Raw genomic sequence first — 18,950 nt, forward strand, 5'->3', positions numbered from 1 at the left:
AGCCGAATTTAAGGAGACGGGACAGACAAGAAACGAATAAGAGACAGGGGTTAATTTATTATTATTATTTAGTATCGCCGCCCCAGTGCGTCGGAAGAAGGATCTCTTCTCTGTATGTCAGGGCCATTACTAGCTCGCCTTGCCCAGGCCTGTTATCACGACCCCTTAACGAGAGTGTGGGTATTAAATGCAGAGGACTATAGCTCTAGGCGCGTAGGTGAACAGCTTCCCCCCCCCGTCCCCGTCTGCTCGCCTCCTGCACCTAGGCGTGTCTCGAAAATTACTGGTTTGCTTTCACCGTTGGTCCGAAGCCTAAGGGCGACCTAGCACTCCCTGGGAGGAATGGATCCGTGGAGAGAATGGCGTAATAGTAGATCTTGGAAGTTGTGAAGGGTTTAGTAGGTCTCGTCCGAGGCGGGCGAGCCCGTCGGTCCACGCGTCTAGGACTGCTGAAGCCTAATTCCCTGATATTAACAGCGCCAAATAATCTCTAGTAGATCGCACGTGTATATGATATCGCCTACGTGTTGACCATGCCCAAGGAAGCGCTAAGCGCTTCGGGACCGGAGCTCTGCGCAAGGGAGGTCTAGTCTTCGCTAGCATAGGGTCGCTAGCAATACATAATATGCCCGCCCATCCATACTCATATAAAGTAGGGATAAGGACACGATCCACGCTTCTATAGCTAAACAGGGGTGGGCAGATTAAGATGAACGGCAGCTTGGGCTGTCTTTTTGGGTAAGGCGTGATCTGCCACGAAGGGCCTACCGGGTTCCTGGGCCTCTGGCACGCGCGTCTCGACCGCCGTTGGCGGCTCTGGGCATGCTCGCGGCAAGACATCTCCAAGGCCTTCCATCGCCTCGGGAACGTTTCCGGGTTCCTGGGACGGCCCTATCGACGCAATTCGGAGGAAGACGACTGGCTATTACCGCGCCACCATGTACTCATACGTCCATAGTAAGACACCATCCGTCTACGCATGTCTAAGGCAAAAAGGCCGCGGGAAGCCAACGACAAAGGACAGGAAGGAGGGTGATCGCCCGGCACATGCTTTTGAGAACGCCCAGTCTATCTCCATTTACACGAGGCCTCTCCTGTCGTCAAGCAAGAGCTGAAAAGGGATAGTTACACAGCACGGCTACGCAAACTCGGTTTACCTAGGTATATCTCTAACTACCGGCGAGTAACGGCGGCGTATATTCTCTACTATCTACCGAGGCATTGCTTGTTAAGACGTATTCCAACCTCGCCTTCACAACTGCGTCTGACCGGGCCAAGCGGCGCGACTAACACACCACTCGACGAGCTCTGCCAGCGCCGCTACCTGTTTCCCGTCGCGAGGGATGTCGCGGGCGCCGGCGTGCGCGTGTGTCTTTCGGATGTAAGGGTCGCAGAGGCCGGCGAGCTGGACGGCGGCTGGGAACAGGGGGTCTGCCTCGCCCCACACGTGGACGGTCGGGATCCTGATCTTCAGCTCGAGGGGCACCCTGTTGAGGTTGAGGCCGAAGCAGTCGTCCGAGTCGAACAGGGCGCGCCGCGCCCTGGCGGCGTGGGCTCGCAGCGGGCCCAGCCGTCGGTCTCGCTGCAGCTCCGCCTCCGCCGCCACGCGCTCTGCCTCCCTCGACACCGGCACCCCGATCCCCTTCAGCACCTCGAGCGGCAGGCTTCCGCTCAGGAAGACGGCGAACCGGAAGGGAGCCGGCAGCTCGTGCTCGTACCACTGCCGGCACAGGAGGAAGCTCGACACCAGTGCCGCGCCTTGAGAATAGGCGATGACGCCGTCGTAGCCGCCGTCCCGGTCTAGCTTCGCCGCTAGCCACTCGTGGGATTTGCGGATGTCTCTAGCCTCCGCCGTCCGGAAGAATTTGTAACCGGACCGCTCACCATCCACGCATGGCAATGGGCCGTCGGCGAGCTCGAATGAGAGACCACGGTCCAGATGCTTCAATTGCGATAGGAGCGGGACTGGCTGCGTGAGCAACGAATATTCAACCATACAGGCAGGTGACGGACGGCCACATACCGAGATCGGATTGGAGGGTTTCTCCGCTCTGGCCGTCGCCGTGGAGGCAGAGTATTCTCATGATAGCGTCAGAGGATGCATTTGTATATTGCTCGGCGCATGCCTAGGCAGGATAGGGCAGATGTATATTCACTGTCAGACAGCGACTCGGTTTCGGAACAGATTGCCCGGCGTTCAGCCAGCCAGCCCAGATTCGTTCGTTGTCTGACACGGGCGGACATCCGTTGATTCCGGGGGTCCGGTGACCGTAAGCCTCACTTCGCCAACCGACTGCATGCTTTAGGTACGTACCTAGATACGATCGAAAAGGAGGGCCGCTCTGTCAGCGTCAAAAAAAGAAGAATTCGTCTTCAGGGCGGTGGCAAGCAGATATCAGTTAGGGATATATTGCTGCTGCGACCGTGCTCAACAATAATGCGTGTAAACATGAGTAACACTGCAAATTTCTCAAGAATCAAGCGTGGAGAAGTATACAATCACACACGAGGCTTCAAAATAAGCAAGCAAGCCACTACCTATAGTGTCGGTTTACATAGTTATTCCTCATCCAGCCACACAGCAGCGCGATCTCATCTTGCCACCACCCCGTGACCAAGATCTCGGGAGGCCACAAACGAAGCAGCCTACCGTCTGGTACGAAGCCACATCCCCAGATAGGCAGGTTGACGCGCTGTCGATTGTGGAATTCCCTTCGCCAGGCCTGCGGGCTGGGCCAATGGCCAAGCCAGTTCTCAGCCGCAACGTCAGGGGGGTCGCGAATTGCGTTCCGGAGTGGCGCCCAATGCGCTGTCAGATCGGATGTCTCAGTTCCTCGCGTTGCATTAGCGAGATCTTCAGTATTGTGCAGAGAGGGGAGAGCAGCAGTCTGGTTTACGCGGGCGAGAAAATTGGTCCACGATGGTAAGAAGCCGGGGGGGAAAGGGGGAGAGGCAAGCCTGCTACGCCGTAGACAAATGCTACACATATCACATACATATACGAAGCGAATGTCACTATGAGGTAGCAAACTACGGTCTGCAAGTGAGGTCGTTTAATCTCTGGGCATTCATTCGCTGGCACCGAATCCGAGACAGGGTACGATGGGCGAGCCACCGCCCCTTTCCAGACTGATCATCGTCTCCCGATCAGACCCATAAAGATATCATATGCCCATCGCCTATGCATAGCGGCCCAGACGAAGCCGGCGTGCACAAGACGCCACGTAAAATGTATGTTTTGCACAAGCTGTCGAGCCGAGGAGCGGTCCGCATAGAGAGGGAGGGGGTGGTGGTGGGCGGTTGCTGTTGTTGTCGTGCTCAGCAACCTTCCTACATCCCGTCCCGATCGTCGGGTATATAACCCCCACGCACTGGCGCGAATGCGTCGACAACAGGGAAGCACGCCAAGGCCTCTTCTGCGCCGTAGGGCGGCGACGCTACGTGCCATGCACAGCTCCCGAGCAGAAAGCCCGCCCGATCCCTCGGCTTACGCCCATCAAAGACTTCGGGAGGGGGTGGCGAAAGGGGGGAGCAGATAGAGAGGGCGGGAATAGGCAGACGCGCGTAACAGCAGCCCAGGCTCAGCAGATCCCAAGCGGGCCGCAAAACCCATCTTCTTGGCCTCTTCCCCCCCTTCTCTTTTCCATCGATGAAGGCCAGGACGCGCAGAAGGGAGCCGACCGGCCCAGCCGTCGGGGCCTGCCGCATGCGGTCAGCCTCCCACTCTCGAGAGCCCGTGGTTCTTGGCCGCAGTCACACCGAGCGCCTCTGGCAGCTAGGAAAGGGGGGCCGCGTAGTGTAGGAGTATCTTGCATGTGGTGGTGAAAAGGGTTAAGGATTAACGGGTGGGAAAGGGGTTAGGGGGTTCAGAAGAGGAACGGCACCAGTAGAGAGGCCCAAGGAAAAAAGGAGCAAGAGGAATCTCGAAATGGAACTATACGTCCACACACAATATCGCGAATACATTAGGCACATACCACGCTCCTTAACCTGCCAGCGGTGCTTGCTGAACGATCGCGGCTATCGCGGCGGGTCGGTTTACGGGCCACATCGTTACCCACACGCCCGGTTGTATTCGTACCACGGTATAGAGACAACTTGATAAGAGGCTACGAAGACGGGACGGGCCTTCTCAACTCGGTGCAATGAATGCTCTCCTATTTTCAGAACCTGGGAGCATGAGTTCTCGGCGCCCCTCCACCCCCATTCGTTGCCCTTCCTTTCTGGTATTCGTGACTCGGGAAGCGGGACGAGTACTACTAGATTAATTGGTCGACACACCATGGTAGGGCATCTCGCTCGCGCTCTCTCAGTCAACCTTTCCGTCACATTCCCCGGGCCGCGAACAGGCGCCTGTGGAAAGAAGCTACAGGGTACACATGGAATTTCTTCCGCTATTTTAACCCTCTTTTTATAATAAAACTTTTGCTCTGCCAGAGTCCCCTAAATAAAGAGCGCTGTATTAGCATCGGAACGTGCGGTCTATTATCAACCCCCCGTCCGAAGATCTTCAAGTAAAACTTACACGGGCACCCGAATGTTCATCGTCTTGCCGGACACCGTTGCCGCTGTGGCGAGGGGGCGATGGTCGCGTGAAGAGACGCCGTGATACAGGACGCGTTCGTAGAATATCTTGATGTCCATCCCCTCGAAGCATGCTTCCTTTCCAACTCGACGCGTATATTCCTTCTCCTAGAAACCTCCGTGCGCGCCATGCCTTGCACATCCTCGCGCTGTATTACCCCCCCCCCCCCCCCCCCGGTATCCTGACTTGCGCTGGTCCTCCCCTCTGTGCATAGCCTGGCTAGCATAACTAGCTAGACGAAGCCGCTCGCCGCCGCCCCCCTTCACCGCCTGCCGGGCAGGCCCGGGACGCCGACGTAGCGCTCCTCGCGCTCGGTGAGGAACATGACCTGGACCCAGAACTCCTTGAGGTCGGCGTCCCACCAGGTCCAGTAGCGGTCGGCGGCGCGGTCGATCTCGCGGGCCTGGAGCTTGAAGCCGCACGTCTCGTAGGGCTCCGCGGCGACGAGCATGTACTGGAACGCCTTGTCCGGCGGCTCCTCGACGCGCTGCTCGAACGCGCTCATGAACCGCACCTTGGGCGTCGTCCCCGCCCCGATCTCCGGGTACTGCAGCTGGAACAGCAGCCCCTGCTGCCGCGTCACCTGGTCCCGCACCTTCGTGATCTTGTACCCCGGCCGCCCGATCTTCACCGTGTTGCGCCGGATCAGCGCCCCCGCCCCGAACCCCGCGCCCGCCACCCCCGCCGGCAGGCCCGTGTTCGGGTCGATCGCGCCCCCCTTGCCCTCCTTCTGCTCCCGCGCCGCCCGCCGCGCCAGGTTCGTCTGGTGCTTCTTCCCCTGCGTGTGCGCCAGGTACGACCCGTCGTTCTGGTGCACCGTCAGGCACAGCCGGCACTCGAACGACCCCACGTGGTTCTTGAAGAAGTACGGGTCCTTTTCGAGGTCGATGGTCTCGAGCGCCAACTTCCGTAGCCGCTCCCGTCGGTCCGCATTCGTCGCGCTATGCGAGGCGACGCCACCGCCGCCGAACTTGGAGCCCGCGCGGTTCTGGTAGTCCATGTTGGCTTCTTTCTTCTTCGGGTTGTTGTAGGTGTATGCAGGGCTGGGCTATGGATTCGCGGTGAGAAGGCTGAGCCGATATCACCTCGAGGCGTCCTGATTGTACTGCCGCAGGCTCGAGAACCTTTCGCGTGAAGTTCGTGCTTGCTTACTCGACGTTAAATGGTCTCCCGGATAGCTGTTTATAGATAGAATTTGTAGATGGACGGATGGACGGGCGGATAGGCGAGATATGTCATGGGGGTAGAAATGCGAGTTGAAGGAGAGAAAAGCTCCAGATGAATTGAGTCCGCGCGTTGGCCGGGGCGATAAGATAGCGACAGCTGGACCCACCCTGAAAACAGCTGTCAGGAACCTAGGCCCAGGTACGTACCCACCTTAGGTGTCGCCCCTTTTGGATTTACACACTTGTGCTTCGATTGCAATTCTACTCTGTTCACTTCCTTTCCTAGAGGCACCTCTCTCAACCGCCTCAGATATTCCATTGCAGTATATATACCTCAACTTGAATTCCTCTCGACGTTACTCACGAAAAGGAATCAAAGGGTCCACAAATAGCGAGGAATTAGAACTGAGCCGTATCGTCTATCTATTCTGCCTTACGGTAACTATGGACATATGTACTCTTTGCTGAGGTCTCGCCGCTTCATCCCTAAGTCGTCGCGACGACTTTGTCCACCTGTCGTTATCTTGCGAAGCATCGTCAGGCCTCGAAACAGATGGATGTCGTTGCCCTCGCCGCATCGTCGGCCTCGTAACAAAGAACAATTTTTAAGATACAAAGAGCTACTGGAGCACTGCCCACCAGTCCCCCGGCGGAAAGATGTCAAGAGGGGTTTGGCCGACATGATTCCTTCTCTTTCCTAGACGTGACTCGACATTTCTCATCAGAGACTGCCAGGTCTCGCTCCAACCGCACATCCCCACGTCTAGCCATCATGCCGCGGTCGCGAACACGTACTGGACAGGATGGTGGGTCATAACTCTAGCATTGACGTAAATTCCAACCCTCTCTCTCACTCTTCGACCCTCGGGAAACACCATCCCCCCACCTCCCACCAAAAAAACAACAAGGAGAAGCCGGGCCATCGATATCTCTTAGAGCGGACAGGGTACGGCTGATTAGCGGAAGTTGTTATCAAACCGCTTGAAGGTGTATCCAATAAACGGCAGGCTCATCTCGGGTGATTCTTCGACCTGCTTGCCCGTCGAGAGGGCCTGGTTCCGCAGCGCCGTCGCGTTATCGGTCTGGTCGATCTCGTCTGTCGGGAAGTACGTCGTGTCGATAGCCGAGGTCAGCCGCGGCTCGAACGGAGCGCGAATGCGGCGGAGGCTGTCGAACTCCACCCCGCGGAAGAATGCGTGGCCTTTTATCTCCTGAGCCCCGCTTCGTCCCAGTCTGACCTCAGTATTGCAGATGAGGCTGCCGTCCGGTTAGTCTCCGTGAATGTCAAGCTTATGTGGGTGGTGAGAACTTGCCTTCGGATCAGATGCTCCGCTTCCGCGCCAAGCGTAATGTCGTCCGGGAAGTACAGGGATTGGCGCCAGTTCACGATCTTACGGTACGTATCGTGGCTATCTTCTGCGCAGAAGGGGGGCCACCCAACCAGGCATTCGAACATAATGGTGCCCAGCGACCACCAATCGCAATCAAACGTGTAACCGTGTCCGGTAAAGATCTCGGGTGCGATGTAGTCGGGCGTCCCCACCGTCGAGTAGGCCATCAGTCTCCGAGACTTCCTCCAGTCGTTGATTTGAGAACGGTTGCTGACCGTCAGGTTGATTTGGTCGAGAGCAACAGAGTTCCGGTCCTTCGGCCGATTCGACTTGCCCTGGAGGAGCTGCTGGTAATAGTTGTTATCGTGGAGCTTATGGAAACCGGTAGACAGACCAAAGTCGGTAAGCTTAACGTGCCCGCCTCGGTCAAGCAGGATATTGTCGGGCTTTATGTCACTACGCCATCCGAGTTAGCAACGGGGCAATCCAGCTACGGCGCGTAACACGGCTTCGGGAGAGCATACCGATGAATGAAGCCAAGCTTGTGAACCGCCTCGATGGCTAATACGATTTCTGCAATGTAAAATCGCGTGATATCCTCCGAGAAGATCTCATACTTAATAAGCATCGTCATCAGATCACCACCGGGCAGGAATTCCATAAGCATGTATAGGAAATTGGCATCCTGGAAAGTCGTGAAGAGCTTAACCACCCAGGGGCTGTCGGACTCAGCGAGGATATCTCGCTCGGCCCGTACGTGAGCCAGTTGGTCCTTTTTAAACATTTCGGTCTTGATAAGGGACTTCATAGCGTAGACCTGACCGTCCGACTTCTTCTGGACCAGCTTCACCTCTCCGAAAGCGCCCTTGCCGATGATCTTGACCGTGACGTAGTTCTCCGGCTTGTCCTTAGTCCGCAGAAACCGTAGATAGCGAGCCTCCTTCTTCCCGCCGTTCTGCCAGATCTGCTCGCGTCTCGACGAGGACTGGCCTGACTCCTGCAGCTTCTGCTCCATCTCGCTCTGCCTATCCGAAAATTAGCAACGATTCTGGGACGTGGTCGGCGATACCCCGCCCGCTACTTATAGGCATGGCAAGGACGACTCACCTCAGATTGCGCTCTCGAGCGCGCTTCACGCTATCCTTAAAGAAATCGGCAGCCAATTGCGAGCACTTCTTCTGATTATTGTTCGCGCCCAGCCCGTATTTTTCGGGGTTCCGCTCGGGCGCGGGCTGGAAGTCGGACGTTTGACGGTTTCCTGAGGTGGGGAGCGGAGGCGCGTTCGCGTGGCCGTAGCCCGGCTGGCCGGAGGAGCCAGCGGTTCGAGGTCGCTGGCTGGACGCGCCACGCGACCCGTAGGCACCCCGAGCCGCCCCTCCCAGATTCTGGTGGGAGAATTGGTGAGCTAGGCCCACGTTGGGGTCATTAGTACCCGGGGTGTTGGATCGCGGCTGGTACGAGCCGCCCTGAGCGCCATGCTGATTCGGCGGAAAGTAATTGTTCGCAGGAGCGTAACCACCACTACCGCCATACTGCTGGCCGCCCGGGGCTTGTTGGGAACCGAAAACAGGCTGGGGGAAGGTCGAGGGTGTGGTGGGATACTGTCGGTCGGAAGAGCCCAGTCGCTCGTTGCCATTGCCGAAGTTGAGGTAGAGACGGTTATTAGGATCCATGGTGGTCGCGACTGGTGGAGGAGAGCTGGTTCGCTGGGATTCGTCGTTTACGCCTGTGCTGGAGAGATTGGTTCCTGGTGTTCTGGTCTTGGCTCGTTTCGTGTCGCCTAATCTGATTCGACCGCGGTGATCGGCGATAAGATTGCGAGGGTGGTGGTATATAAGTCAAGGGAGAGAGGCGCCAGACGAGTGAAGCCACAGCTGAACTCTACCTAGACACTGTAGATGTGCGTGGATTTGCCGAGACGGTCGATCCTACAGCTTGAGATGATGAGCCTTGCTTAGTTGACTGGGTTTTTTTTTTTACGATGAGGAACTATCGACGCGAGAAGTAGCAGCTGGGCTATGCGAAACGTCGAGGCCCGGGAGACAGGGAGCGAGCGAGGGTAGAAGAAGAAAGGCAATGGTGGTAAAGGGGGGTACCAACGCAAAAGACGGTAAATAGGCCTGATCTTTTTTTTAGGTGGTATTCGAGTTGCGGCCCGTCAGGTAAGCTAAGGTTGTTTTTTTTTTCTGGCACGCGAGATGCGCCGCCGTCGAGGATGCCAACAAGGCCTAGGTGTTGTTCGCTCTCGCTTACACGCCGGCTCGTGTCGCTTTTGATCCTGCGGTGTTTCTTATTTTTTGTTTTGGCGTCCACGAACGGGTGAGGGATGTCGGAGGAGGAAGACAGCGACCGAGTTGCCCCTGGCTGTTCCAGACGAGATTTCGAGAATGGCGGTAGGAAAGGTGTGAGAGGGGAGGGATCCTTTTCGCGGTGCAGTGGAATATACCTATGAAGTCGGGTTCGATGGATCCTCCAGCAACTGGGCGGAAGAAAAATGCTACTTACTGGTCGAGGTGATTCCCTAAACCGGACAGCAGTGGGTGCACCAAGCCCCTGAAAACACCACCCAGCAGAGCACTGGCCAGCGCTGCCAACACTTGCCAACAACGCCAAACCCGCCTGGGGGCCAGGAGTGATTGGGAGATTTTGGGGAGGGGAAGGGGGGTGACAGAGTAGGGGTTACGTGGGCGCTATCACCGTGGAGATTACCCCTACAGGATTAGCCTGCCGAGACGCCGGGCCCTCCCTTGTCATTGACGGAGAGAGAGGGGGAAGAGAAGGGCCAGATGCCCACGGAGCAGGCATAGGCGGCCGGGCAGAGGCGCGGAGACGTGGAAGGCAAAAGAGGGCGAGAAGAGTTGGAACGGGACGAGGGTGATCCGGACGAAAATACCTAGCTGATTGAAGGCTCGACACCAGATAGATGATTCTACTCAGCAGGTAGTAAAAGAGTTATGGTATAGGGCGCCAAGAAACAGGGGTCTAGATTTATACTCTTTACCTTTTAATATTTTAAGTTTAATATTAATATTAAAGTTATAATTCGTATTATAATATCTTTTATAAAAATCCACTAATTATATAATTAAATAAGTTTATATATTGATATTTTATTAAGTTAAATATATAATTATTATTATAATAGTATAGTAAATTTAAATTATATAACTTATTAATAAGTATTAATATAAGTTTCATAACTTTAAGCTATAATTAATATAAATGGAATATATATAAAGTATTGAGTAATTATCTATATAAAAGTTATAAAACTAGACTTCTGCTTCTTAGCGTTCTATACTATAAATCTTTTACCACCTACCACCGAGTATTGCCATGCTCGCCGACGCTTTTCCGGTCGACAACCACACCGATTGGTCTGCAGAATGTACCCGGGTACGTAGTGCACCTATACATAGGCTTGCCTATAGCAGGCTGGGCACGTCCTTTGGGCCTGGGTACCTACCCGAAGCACCCATATAACAGCTGGGTTGGGAGAGGAGGTACCTCGGGTTATTGGGGGGGTACATCTTCGCTAGCAGGGGTGTGCGGGGTCTGGGCGCCCGAGATCGTTTCTGACAGCATTCGGACGATGGTGGCACGCCCAACGTATAAGGACTGGATAGGGCATCGCACCATAGCGCCGTTAGCTGCTACAACAGATAGGCCGTTAGGTAATTCGCCGACTCACCGACAGGGCCTACATAGATCCGGCCCGGTCCACGTTTACCTCTTATCGGCGGGCTTGCGTCGGCTTGCGCCTTATCGCATCCCCTCCTAACCAACGCCTAATCAACGGATTTTTGCTACTAGCAGCGCTCGCTGCGATCGACAATGCCTTTTTCTTGCTCACACCCATCCCGGTCCCAGCCACAGCTCTCTCGACTTTGTTCCTCAGCAACGCTCCGGGTTCTGTAGCTCTCGCCGATGACCCGAGCCGGGAATCCTGTTGGCGACACTAGCAGCGACACCCGCTGAGAGGCCGGCCATCTTCGACCGCGCTCGCCCACACCAACCCTCCTCCATGGCAGAGCCCAAGACCCCGCCAACCGCGGCGGCGGGAGCTGGGCCTGCTGCTGCTGCATCTGTAAGTCGGCGACTAAGGACAACACTAAGAAAGAAGAAGTGGAAGAGGGAAAAAACCAAACTTGACGTCTTGGCTGCGATCTAACGCTCCGACGGGTGAACGAGTGAATGAATGAGAATGGCTCTGCTAAACGCGTGCGACCGCAGACGGCGACCGCTCCTCCCTCAGCAGCCGCCCCTCCCAGCACGTACAAAGCCCCGACCGCGAACCCGGCGCTGCGCATGATGGGCATCCCGGGGCTGCCGAAGAAGCTGCCGTCGCGGAACTGGCTCATCTTCTTCGCGGTCGCGGGCTCCTTCACCGCCGCGGTCGTCTACGACAAGCGTGAGAAGCGTCGCGCGACTGCGCGCTGGTCGCGCGCCGTCGCCCACCTCGCGCGCGAGCCCGTCGCCGACCCGAACCAGCTCCCGCGCAAGCTCGCCGTCTTCCTCGAGTCGCCCCCCGGCGACGGCCTGCGCGTCGCCCAGGACCACTTCACCGAGTACGTCAAGCCCGTCCTCGCCGCCTCCGGCCTCGACTGGGAGTTCGTCCAGGGCCGCAAGGAGGGCGACATCCGCGCCGCCGTCGCCGAGCGGATACGCCGCGCCCGCCAGCCCGAAGCCGCCGCCGCCGCCGCCGCTAAGACCCAGGACGAGATCGTGCAGAGCGTGCGCCGCAAGAACGCCACCCCCGAATGGCAGGGCCTCCGCGGCGACATCGTCGTCGGCCGGCACACGTGGAAGGAGTACGTGCGGGGCTTGCACGAGGGCTGGCTCGGCCCGCTCGTCGCGCCGGAACCGGAACCGAAACCGAACGCGGCCGCGGCTGGCCCCGCCGAGGGCGAGGAGAAGACGGAGGAGGGCCCGAAGCCCGAAGAGAAGCCGGAGCGGCCGCCGCAGCCGCCCCCGTACAACACGACGGACGACTACCCGACGTCAGCGCTGCCACGGCTCATCCCGGCCGAGTTCTCGCCGTCGGCGCCCGTCGAGTTCCCGCACATCCTCGGCTTCTCCAACACGCTGATCCGGCTGCGGCGCTTCCTCAACCGCCGGCGGCTCGCCGACGACATCGGGCGCGAGGTGGCGGCCGTGTGCCTGGCGGCGGCCGTGCGCGAGTACCGCGACGGCGACGGCGACGGCGGCGCCGCCGCGGACGGGCAGCCGTCCGAGCAGGAGGCCGCGCTCGCCCACGAGGAGAAGAACTGGGTCAAGTCGGTGTGGAAGGCGCCGGACGCGCCCCGGGAGCCGAAGAAGAAGACAGAGGGCGAAGGTGACGCAGCAACCGCGGTCGCGGCCCGGCCGGCGGAGCGCATCTGGGCCAGCCCGATGGTGCTCGACCCGCGGATCGCCATGCGCATGCGGCGGTTCGAGCTGCGGGGCGAGGACGAGGAGCGCGCGCGCGCCATCGAGGTCCCCGAGGAGGAGGTCGAGGGCTGGATCAAGGGCAGCCTGCGCGGGCTGTACCGCTGGGCGGTCACGAAGCCGGCGCCGAACCCGTCGTGGCCGGACGAAGACTGAGCCCGGCCGGTAGTCTCACTGGTGTCACGGCACCAAGGGCCGTCGACGCGATCACGTACTCCCGTATATCCCGAAATATATGCGCGCCAGCGAGGCATGAAGAGAGAGGAGGAGAGGGGGACCGTGTAGAATTACGTGTAACGATACCTCCTCCCTACCATTCTGTTACTTCTTCCACCCTCCGTGTACTATACCATATTACACCATACCACACTACACCATAACTCACCACGCATCCCCCCAAGGCTCAGCATGGCATGGCGCACACGCGTACACTACGCATTGGATTCTGCCGCCCTACGGACATAGACTGAATTTTCTTTTCTTCTTCGCATATGCCGAAAGACGGCTATGACGGCGGGGCGTCTCTTGGCTACCTCTACAAGGGGGGGGGGCAGTGATACCGACTAGGCGGGGAGGATTTGGGGGTGATTTAGAAGTGAGGAGCGCGAGGAAGGGTAGGGGGGGGGTAAAACGCGTAAGGGCGGTAGATAGAAGAGGATAGACGAGCGAAGGTCGCGGCCTACGCATGCCACCCATCCACCGGACCTGTCTGCGAGTTGGGTTGCGAACCGTAGGCGACCCCTCTACCGGGGATACAGACGCGCCCGCACAGAATAGAGCGATCCCAACTCTGCCCGTTCCCCGCTTGCTTCCTCCCCCCTGGTCGATGACGCTGTGATGACGACTACGCCAACGGTAACGAAGATGATATCCGAAAAGAGAAAACAAGGCAGGGAAATAGTATGCTACTAGTGCCCGTGTTGGCGGTCGTTGCGGTGGTATCGACAGCTATCTCTCGCCCACAGCGCGAAATGTGCTCGTTTAGATAGAATAAATACGCATTACCGCGATCCGATGGCGAGACTCTCGCGGGATCCGGTTCTCCAAATAGACAGACAGCCCTAGGCACAAACCGCATAACCGTGCGCACGGTAACACTGAGGCCGCGGCCGCAACGTCGATCACTGACCGGTACTGGTAGTGTTTGCAGGAAAGCAGATGAGGGCAGGATCTCGACCCAAGCGTTAGCTAGGCGGAAACAGGTCCGACGCATCGGAGAGCTTTGGGCCCCGCGGAATCGGTCAGGCCCATTGACTTGGTCGCTCGATCTGCGCGAGGAGTCGGAGGCTTCACCCCCAGACGCGGGTGACTGCTTCGATGAGCCTCAGCGAGAATCGCTGCCGCCGTTGCCCGAGGTTCATGTGTACCATAGTAGGTTGACCATCATCAGCACATCCCTCGACGTCGGGGTGACCCCGCTCCCTCTTACCAGCGCGAGTCTCCGCTCTACTGCCGCTCCTCTACCTCGCCTCGAAGTACAAGCAACGACCGGTAGGGATCCGAGAAAACCCGCCAGGTCTGAGGGCCGGAGCCGTTACAAGTTTGCGCTTATCGCTTCGCAATCAATCACCCTTCAGTCAGCCAGCGCAGCCGAGCTCCCCGACAATGCAGTCCTAGTCGTCGTCCTCGTCTGAGCCGTAATCCACGAGACTCAGCTTAGATTGCGCTGGTTTCGCGGCTGGAGCCTTCGGTTTCTCTTCCGCCGCCGGCGGAATACGGGGAGCTGGGGAGCCGCGGTCCGCGTCGGTGTTGGTGGCTGGCGTAGAAGCAGCGGTAGAAGTATCGGTCCGTGTCTCGCCATCTCCCGACCCGGACCTCACCTCAGGCGCTGCCGCCTCGTTTTCTTTCTCGGTTACGCTCGTCCTCCTCTTCAGCAGACCTCTTACCACCCCTTCCCTCTCCCTCTCCCTCTTGCGCTTCCTGGCCCCGCCCCACGCGACCGAGCTCAACTCGCCATCGCCAGTTTTACGATCGTCGACATCCCCCGTGTCTCCCTCGGCCGCCGCCGCCGCTGCTGCTGCCGCGGCGGCAGCGGCCCTCTGCGCCTCGCGGAACCCGGCGAGCCGCTCCTCGGTCTCGCGGCGCACGCGCTCTTCCTCGCCGCGCCGCCCGTCCAGCACGTCGTCGAGGAAGGCCACCTCGTCGTCGTCGAGGGCTCGGAACTGGTTCCGCAGCCGGTTCTGCTCCTCGAACGCCGCCTGCTTTGCCGCTGCATCGTCGTGTCCGCCCCGACCCGGCGCATCGGTTTAGCGCAACGCACTGGCCCGTAAAACGATGGCAGGGATAGATAGATGGAGGAAGACGACGGCTGAGGAAGGGAGAGGAAGCAAGCTGCCGTTGCGGCTCGCTGCAGCTGCTAGTACGTACCTTTGTTCGCCTGCAGTATATCGTACAGGGACCTGTTCTCCCCTGCTCCGCCGCCCTCGATCCGCGCGCGGCGCGCTTCCTCGCGCCGCCGACGGTCCGCCTCGAGGTCGCGCTGCACAGCCTCCCACTCGACGCTACGTGTGCGCGTGGCGTCTCCCCCCGCGCCCATTCCCCTGTCGCTGCCCTCTCCCCCGCTATCCTCCTCCCTACCCCCCCACCGCACCGTCTTCGGCGGTGACACGGCCGTTGGCGTCGAGGCGGGGGCGAGCGTTGTCTGGGGTGTCGGTGCAGGGCGCGGTTCATGGTGGTTACTACTGTTGCTGCGGCCACTGCCACCGTCACCAACAATCGTGCCGCCCGACACGAAGCGCGAGACCATCGTGTTCTCCTTTGATCTTCGGTCTCGGACGGTGGGACTACGCTGGCGCTCGGCGGTGTTGATGGTGGCGGTGGAGTATTGCCGAAGCTCGACGAATGGGGATCGGGGAAAATAGTTAAGATGTCTAAAGACACACATGCAAAGGAGAGGGTTAGCCACATGTACGGAGTTGAGTGGGTGATACGGACCTAGGTAGAAACCAAGAGGACTTTTGTGATAGGTAGGGAGATGGAGAGAAGGTATTATGGCAGGGGGATGGGCGAAGAGAGAGATAACAGAACTACTATGGCCTACATGGGATTCTCTTCCACTGGTGCCAGCTGGTGGCACATTTACCCACTTGCCGCAGGGACTCTCTTCTGCCACCTGGCTAAGCATACGCGCCAATTCGCCATTCCGCCTGGTACCCGTGCCAAAGCAGGAAGACAACGACTTGACACAAATACCAACCAACACCATATGCATACCTCCTACTGAATTGATATCACATATCTGTCTGCATGGCTGCATGGCTCCATTATCTCGAGTTCAAAGTAGGCTAGCTGATTAGGAGATGGGACCTCAGGCCCCTACCTACCTAACTAAAGTGTGTCGTCGTCAACACCCAGCCAGTTGAAGGAGTTGTACGCGCACACGGACACATGCACATCCGACATAACATATACTCCCATGAGCTCTGGCAAGTGGTTGTAAAGTTTACACACTTTAATATTTTTGCTCTAGGTTTATAAGTTATATTGTGATCACAAAGGCAAAATACCTCACTGTGCTGTCGGTCATGGTCCTCTTTTTTCCCCTTGTCTTCTCTTAACAATGACCATGACCATGCAAACTTCGGACAGCCCACTCTCCGTCAGTCCCTTGGTCGCGACAAATACTCGCGAGATACCTTTTCTCTGCCCTAGTCATCCAAAGCCCTAACCCCAACCAGGCCCGTCACCACACACCTGGGTTGTAGTCGTGGCAGTCGTGAAAGAAATCAATAGAAACACCCATCAAGAGAGGGCAGAAGGAGAACAGTACAGCTGACAACTCCCCAGTACACTATTAAACCCGGCCCAGAACCTAAAAAACAACATCACTTTTTCCCTTCGTTATCAGGTAATGAAACCAGTTCTCGATAGCCTCGAGTCAAGGCGTATTTTTTCTTTTTGTAGGAATTTCTTCACCCTACAAACATGTAGGAATTGAGGGCCATCCGTGTATGTCCCTCTTGAACTGAGTCGACGTGGGCAACACAGCGTGGTCATTGCTGCCGACCACTCCCAAGGCGAAAAGGAGAAAGGAGACGACAAAAAAAGATAACAAGGAAAAAAAGACAACGCAAGGGAATAACAACCCAATTTTCGTCCATCCCAACCCCGTTACCCATAACTGCTCACTATTGCCTTTCCTGTGGTATCGAAGGCTTAAAGAGAGAATAAAAGGACGGATAACCGGAACGACCGCCTGGCATATGTAGGATCATATGTCTAAGCAACGAGCATTCGGGACGCAAATATCGATGGGAGGGTTTCCCTGCGACGTCGTGGCATGGCTCGAAGCATCGAGAAACTCAGGGTCGGGTTTCATCGTACCAGTCTCGGGTAGTCTGCGGATACCGTATCGTGAATCGAAGTAACGTAAAAATCGTAAGAGCCACAAGGCGGAAGAATGCCACTCGCGGTTCCGGAGGGGAAAAAACGTGAGGGGTAATGGGTTGTCGAGGAACCCTGAATTCAGAAGGCGACTGGGCAGCTGCCTCCGGAAAAGCGACACATCTATCGTTCGCAAAATAGACTGGGTAGTATGGACAAGCGACCGGACTATGAGGCGGGTGCGACGGTCCATCTTTAAAACGCCTAAGCCTCGACTTTTTGCCGCCGTCGCCTTTAGGAATGCGAACCCGAATGGAAAAATGCTGGAATCTATCGCATATAAAAGGGAATTTGTTGAAGGGGAAAAACACGAAGGAAAGAAAAAACAATATGCCACCTGGGAATTCCGAAACCAATTAACGCCGTTATTATCGATGCGAATTCATAAAGGGAGGAGTGGCCCGGAAGAGAGGATGGCCATGCAACTAAACGTGGGAATCACGTCGCGCCATTTGCGAACCGAAAGGATCGGGCTCTTCGCCGTAAAACGTAAATGCGGGCGAGGGCATCGTCGAGGGGAGCCGGTGGAGGAGCGCCCTAAGCCTAGAGACCCTAGAGATCGGTGCGAGAACCGCGAGTTCCGCCTGTTTAGTTTGATGAAACAATCCTTCTGCCTGTCATACGAAAACTCCGAGGGGTATCTGAACAGTAAATGTATGTCCCTGAACATGCCGGTGAATAATGCCGGAGTAGACATTAATGCAAGTATTCCCAACCCATTGCAACCAGGTCGATCAATGAAAACTCGACCACATCCATGCCCTGTGTAAATGATACAATAGAACATGCCATCAGAAACAAGATAGGACCTAGCCTAGCACGGCTTGGCTAAAACCGTGCTGGAAGTAAGATCCTGTCTTGTGGAGCTGGGGCATGCACTGGATGCAGCTGCATTCAGCTGCGTGCGAATCCCACATACCCGGGCCGTAGTGGCTAGGGAAGTGCTGGTGATATTGATGGCCGTTCTGCGGTCCGTAACCGGGCGGGCCGGGAGGCTTGTAGTGTCCGCGATACTTGTTGGCTAGAGCTTGGGAGAACCACTCATCATATGAAGAGTTCACCGAGGTAGCCGAGTTGAGGTACTCGGGCGTGCCGTAGCCAGAATCAGGAGGCGTCAGAGGAGCCTGCGCCTGCGACCAAGGGTTTCCGGGATACTGGCCCTGCCACGAACCCTCTCTGCAGCGAAATGCAGCCGCGCCCGTGTGGGGGAGTCGAGTGTTGATGCTGAGACGTTCGTGCTCAGCGATCTCCTCATGGGTCCAACCTTGGTAGGCGAGAGGGTGGTGCTGTCTCGCAGGCTCTCTGTGGAGGGCGGTAACGATAGGTGCCAGCCTCTCGCGCATAGCAATCTGGGACTGCTGCTGTTGATGCTGGTGGAACTTTTTGCCCTCTTCCCACTCCTTCCAGTTCTTGAGCCAGGCGTTGTAGTCTTGGCTCTGGTCCAGATTGACATACAACGACCAACCAATGTGCTTCAACCACTCATTCTCCATCGTGTTGAGCTCCAACACGGAAATACCACTTACATCGGACCACGAACGGTTCTGGAACGTATTATCGTCCAAGAACTTGCTGCCCAGTAAGAGCGATGTGGTAAGCATTTTCCACATCTGACCTTCCGTAGGCTTGAACGTGCCGGCCTGCTTGAGCATATTAACTCGCTTGGCGAGATAGTTCATCCCCAGGAGAATGGTGGTGCTTGGAAGACGGGTGGATGTGAGGATCTGGTTGACAAATTTCCGAAAAGCACCAGAAACTGAGGACTCCGGAAGGACAACTCGTACAGTCATCTCAGCCACATACTCAGCCATCATATCGGTCTCATAGTCGAGAACCGCACAGACGCCGCCTGGCATGATGACGGATGGGTGGGTGGGCCTCTTGAAAGATTTCTCTGCGTGAGCTTTGTCGAAATGTTCTGTGTCAAACACAGAAAGAGAAAATCAGGCTGAGGCAAGACCACAACACGATCGGCAGGTAGTCCTGCAACTGGAGAGAGGGTAGGGGTAATCGACAAGAGCGGTCGTTAAGGAGCCTATTGAGGTGCTCGAGCCATGA

At 57.1% G+C, this 18,950-nt stretch overlaps 6 protein-coding genes across 6 annotated transcripts; 1 reads left to right on the forward strand and 5 right to left on the reverse strand.

The window, feature by feature from the left end:
- Positions 1-1,039: 1,039 nt before the first annotated feature.
- On the reverse strand, positions 1,040-2,536 carry GGS23DRAFT_570694 (serine hydrolase FSH). Its single transcript, XM_051516532.1, has 3 exons — positions 2,316-2,536; positions 2,024-2,262; positions 1,040-1,965 (listed from the first exon to the last, which is right to left on the reverse strand). Exons 2-3 carry the CDS (start codon positions 2,082-2,084, stop codon positions 1,253-1,255), a joined length of 774 nt encoding a protein of 257 aa, XP_051371255.1. The 5' UTR covers positions 2,085-2,262; positions 2,316-2,536; the 3' UTR covers positions 1,040-1,252.
- Positions 2,537-4,755: 2,219 nt separating this feature from the next.
- GGS23DRAFT_81070 (uncharacterized protein) lies at positions 4,756-5,976 on the reverse strand. The gene has a single exon (XM_051521302.1). The coding sequence runs from the start codon at positions 5,583-5,585 to the stop codon at positions 4,848-4,850; it is 738 nt and encodes a 245-aa protein (XP_051371256.1). The 5' UTR covers positions 5,586-5,976; the 3' UTR covers positions 4,756-4,847.
- A 731-nt stretch (positions 5,977-6,707) lies between these two features.
- Positions 6,708-8,755, reverse strand: GGS23DRAFT_605488 (serine/threonine-protein kinase cot-1; the record flags this gene model as incomplete). The annotated part of the gene is made up of 4 exons (XM_051519758.1): positions 6,708-7,008; positions 7,065-7,538; positions 7,607-8,107; positions 8,190-8,755. 4 exons carry the CDS (start codon positions 8,753-8,755, stop codon positions 6,708-6,710), a joined length of 1,842 nt encoding a protein of 613 aa, XP_051371257.1.
- A 2,314-nt stretch (positions 8,756-11,069) lies between these two features.
- GGS23DRAFT_81214 (mitochondrial import inner membrane translocase subunit Tim54) lies at positions 11,070-13,009 on the forward strand. Its single transcript, XM_051521303.1, has one exon. The coding sequence runs from the start codon at positions 11,277-11,279 to the stop codon at positions 12,663-12,665; it is 1,389 nt and encodes a 462-aa protein (XP_051371258.1). The 5' UTR covers positions 11,070-11,276; the 3' UTR covers positions 12,666-13,009.
- A 1,113-nt stretch (positions 13,010-14,122) lies between these two features.
- Positions 14,123-15,255, reverse strand: GGS23DRAFT_597349 (uncharacterized protein; the record flags this gene model as incomplete). Its single annotated transcript, XM_051518610.1, has 2 exons — positions 14,123-14,718; positions 14,877-15,255. The coding sequence occupies 2 exons, from the start codon at positions 15,253-15,255 to the stop codon at positions 14,123-14,125; spliced, it is 975 nt and encodes a 324-aa protein (XP_051371259.1).
- A 2,446-nt stretch (positions 15,256-17,701) lies between these two features.
- GGS23DRAFT_605490 (uncharacterized protein) lies at positions 17,702-18,748 on the reverse strand (the record flags this gene model as incomplete). Its single annotated transcript, XM_051519759.1, has 1 exon — positions 17,702-18,748. One exon carries the CDS (start codon positions 18,746-18,748, stop codon positions 17,702-17,704), a length of 1,047 nt encoding a protein of 348 aa, XP_051371260.1.
- Positions 18,749-18,950: the final 202 nt, after the last annotated feature.

This window comes from Durotheca rogersii (genome assembly GCF_024521655.1).
Source record: "Durotheca rogersii strain YMJ 92031201 chromosome Unknown GGS23scaffold_12, whole genome shotgun sequence".
Taxonomy (NCBI): Eukaryota; Fungi; Ascomycota; class Sordariomycetes; order Xylariales; family Xylariaceae; genus Durotheca; species Durotheca rogersii.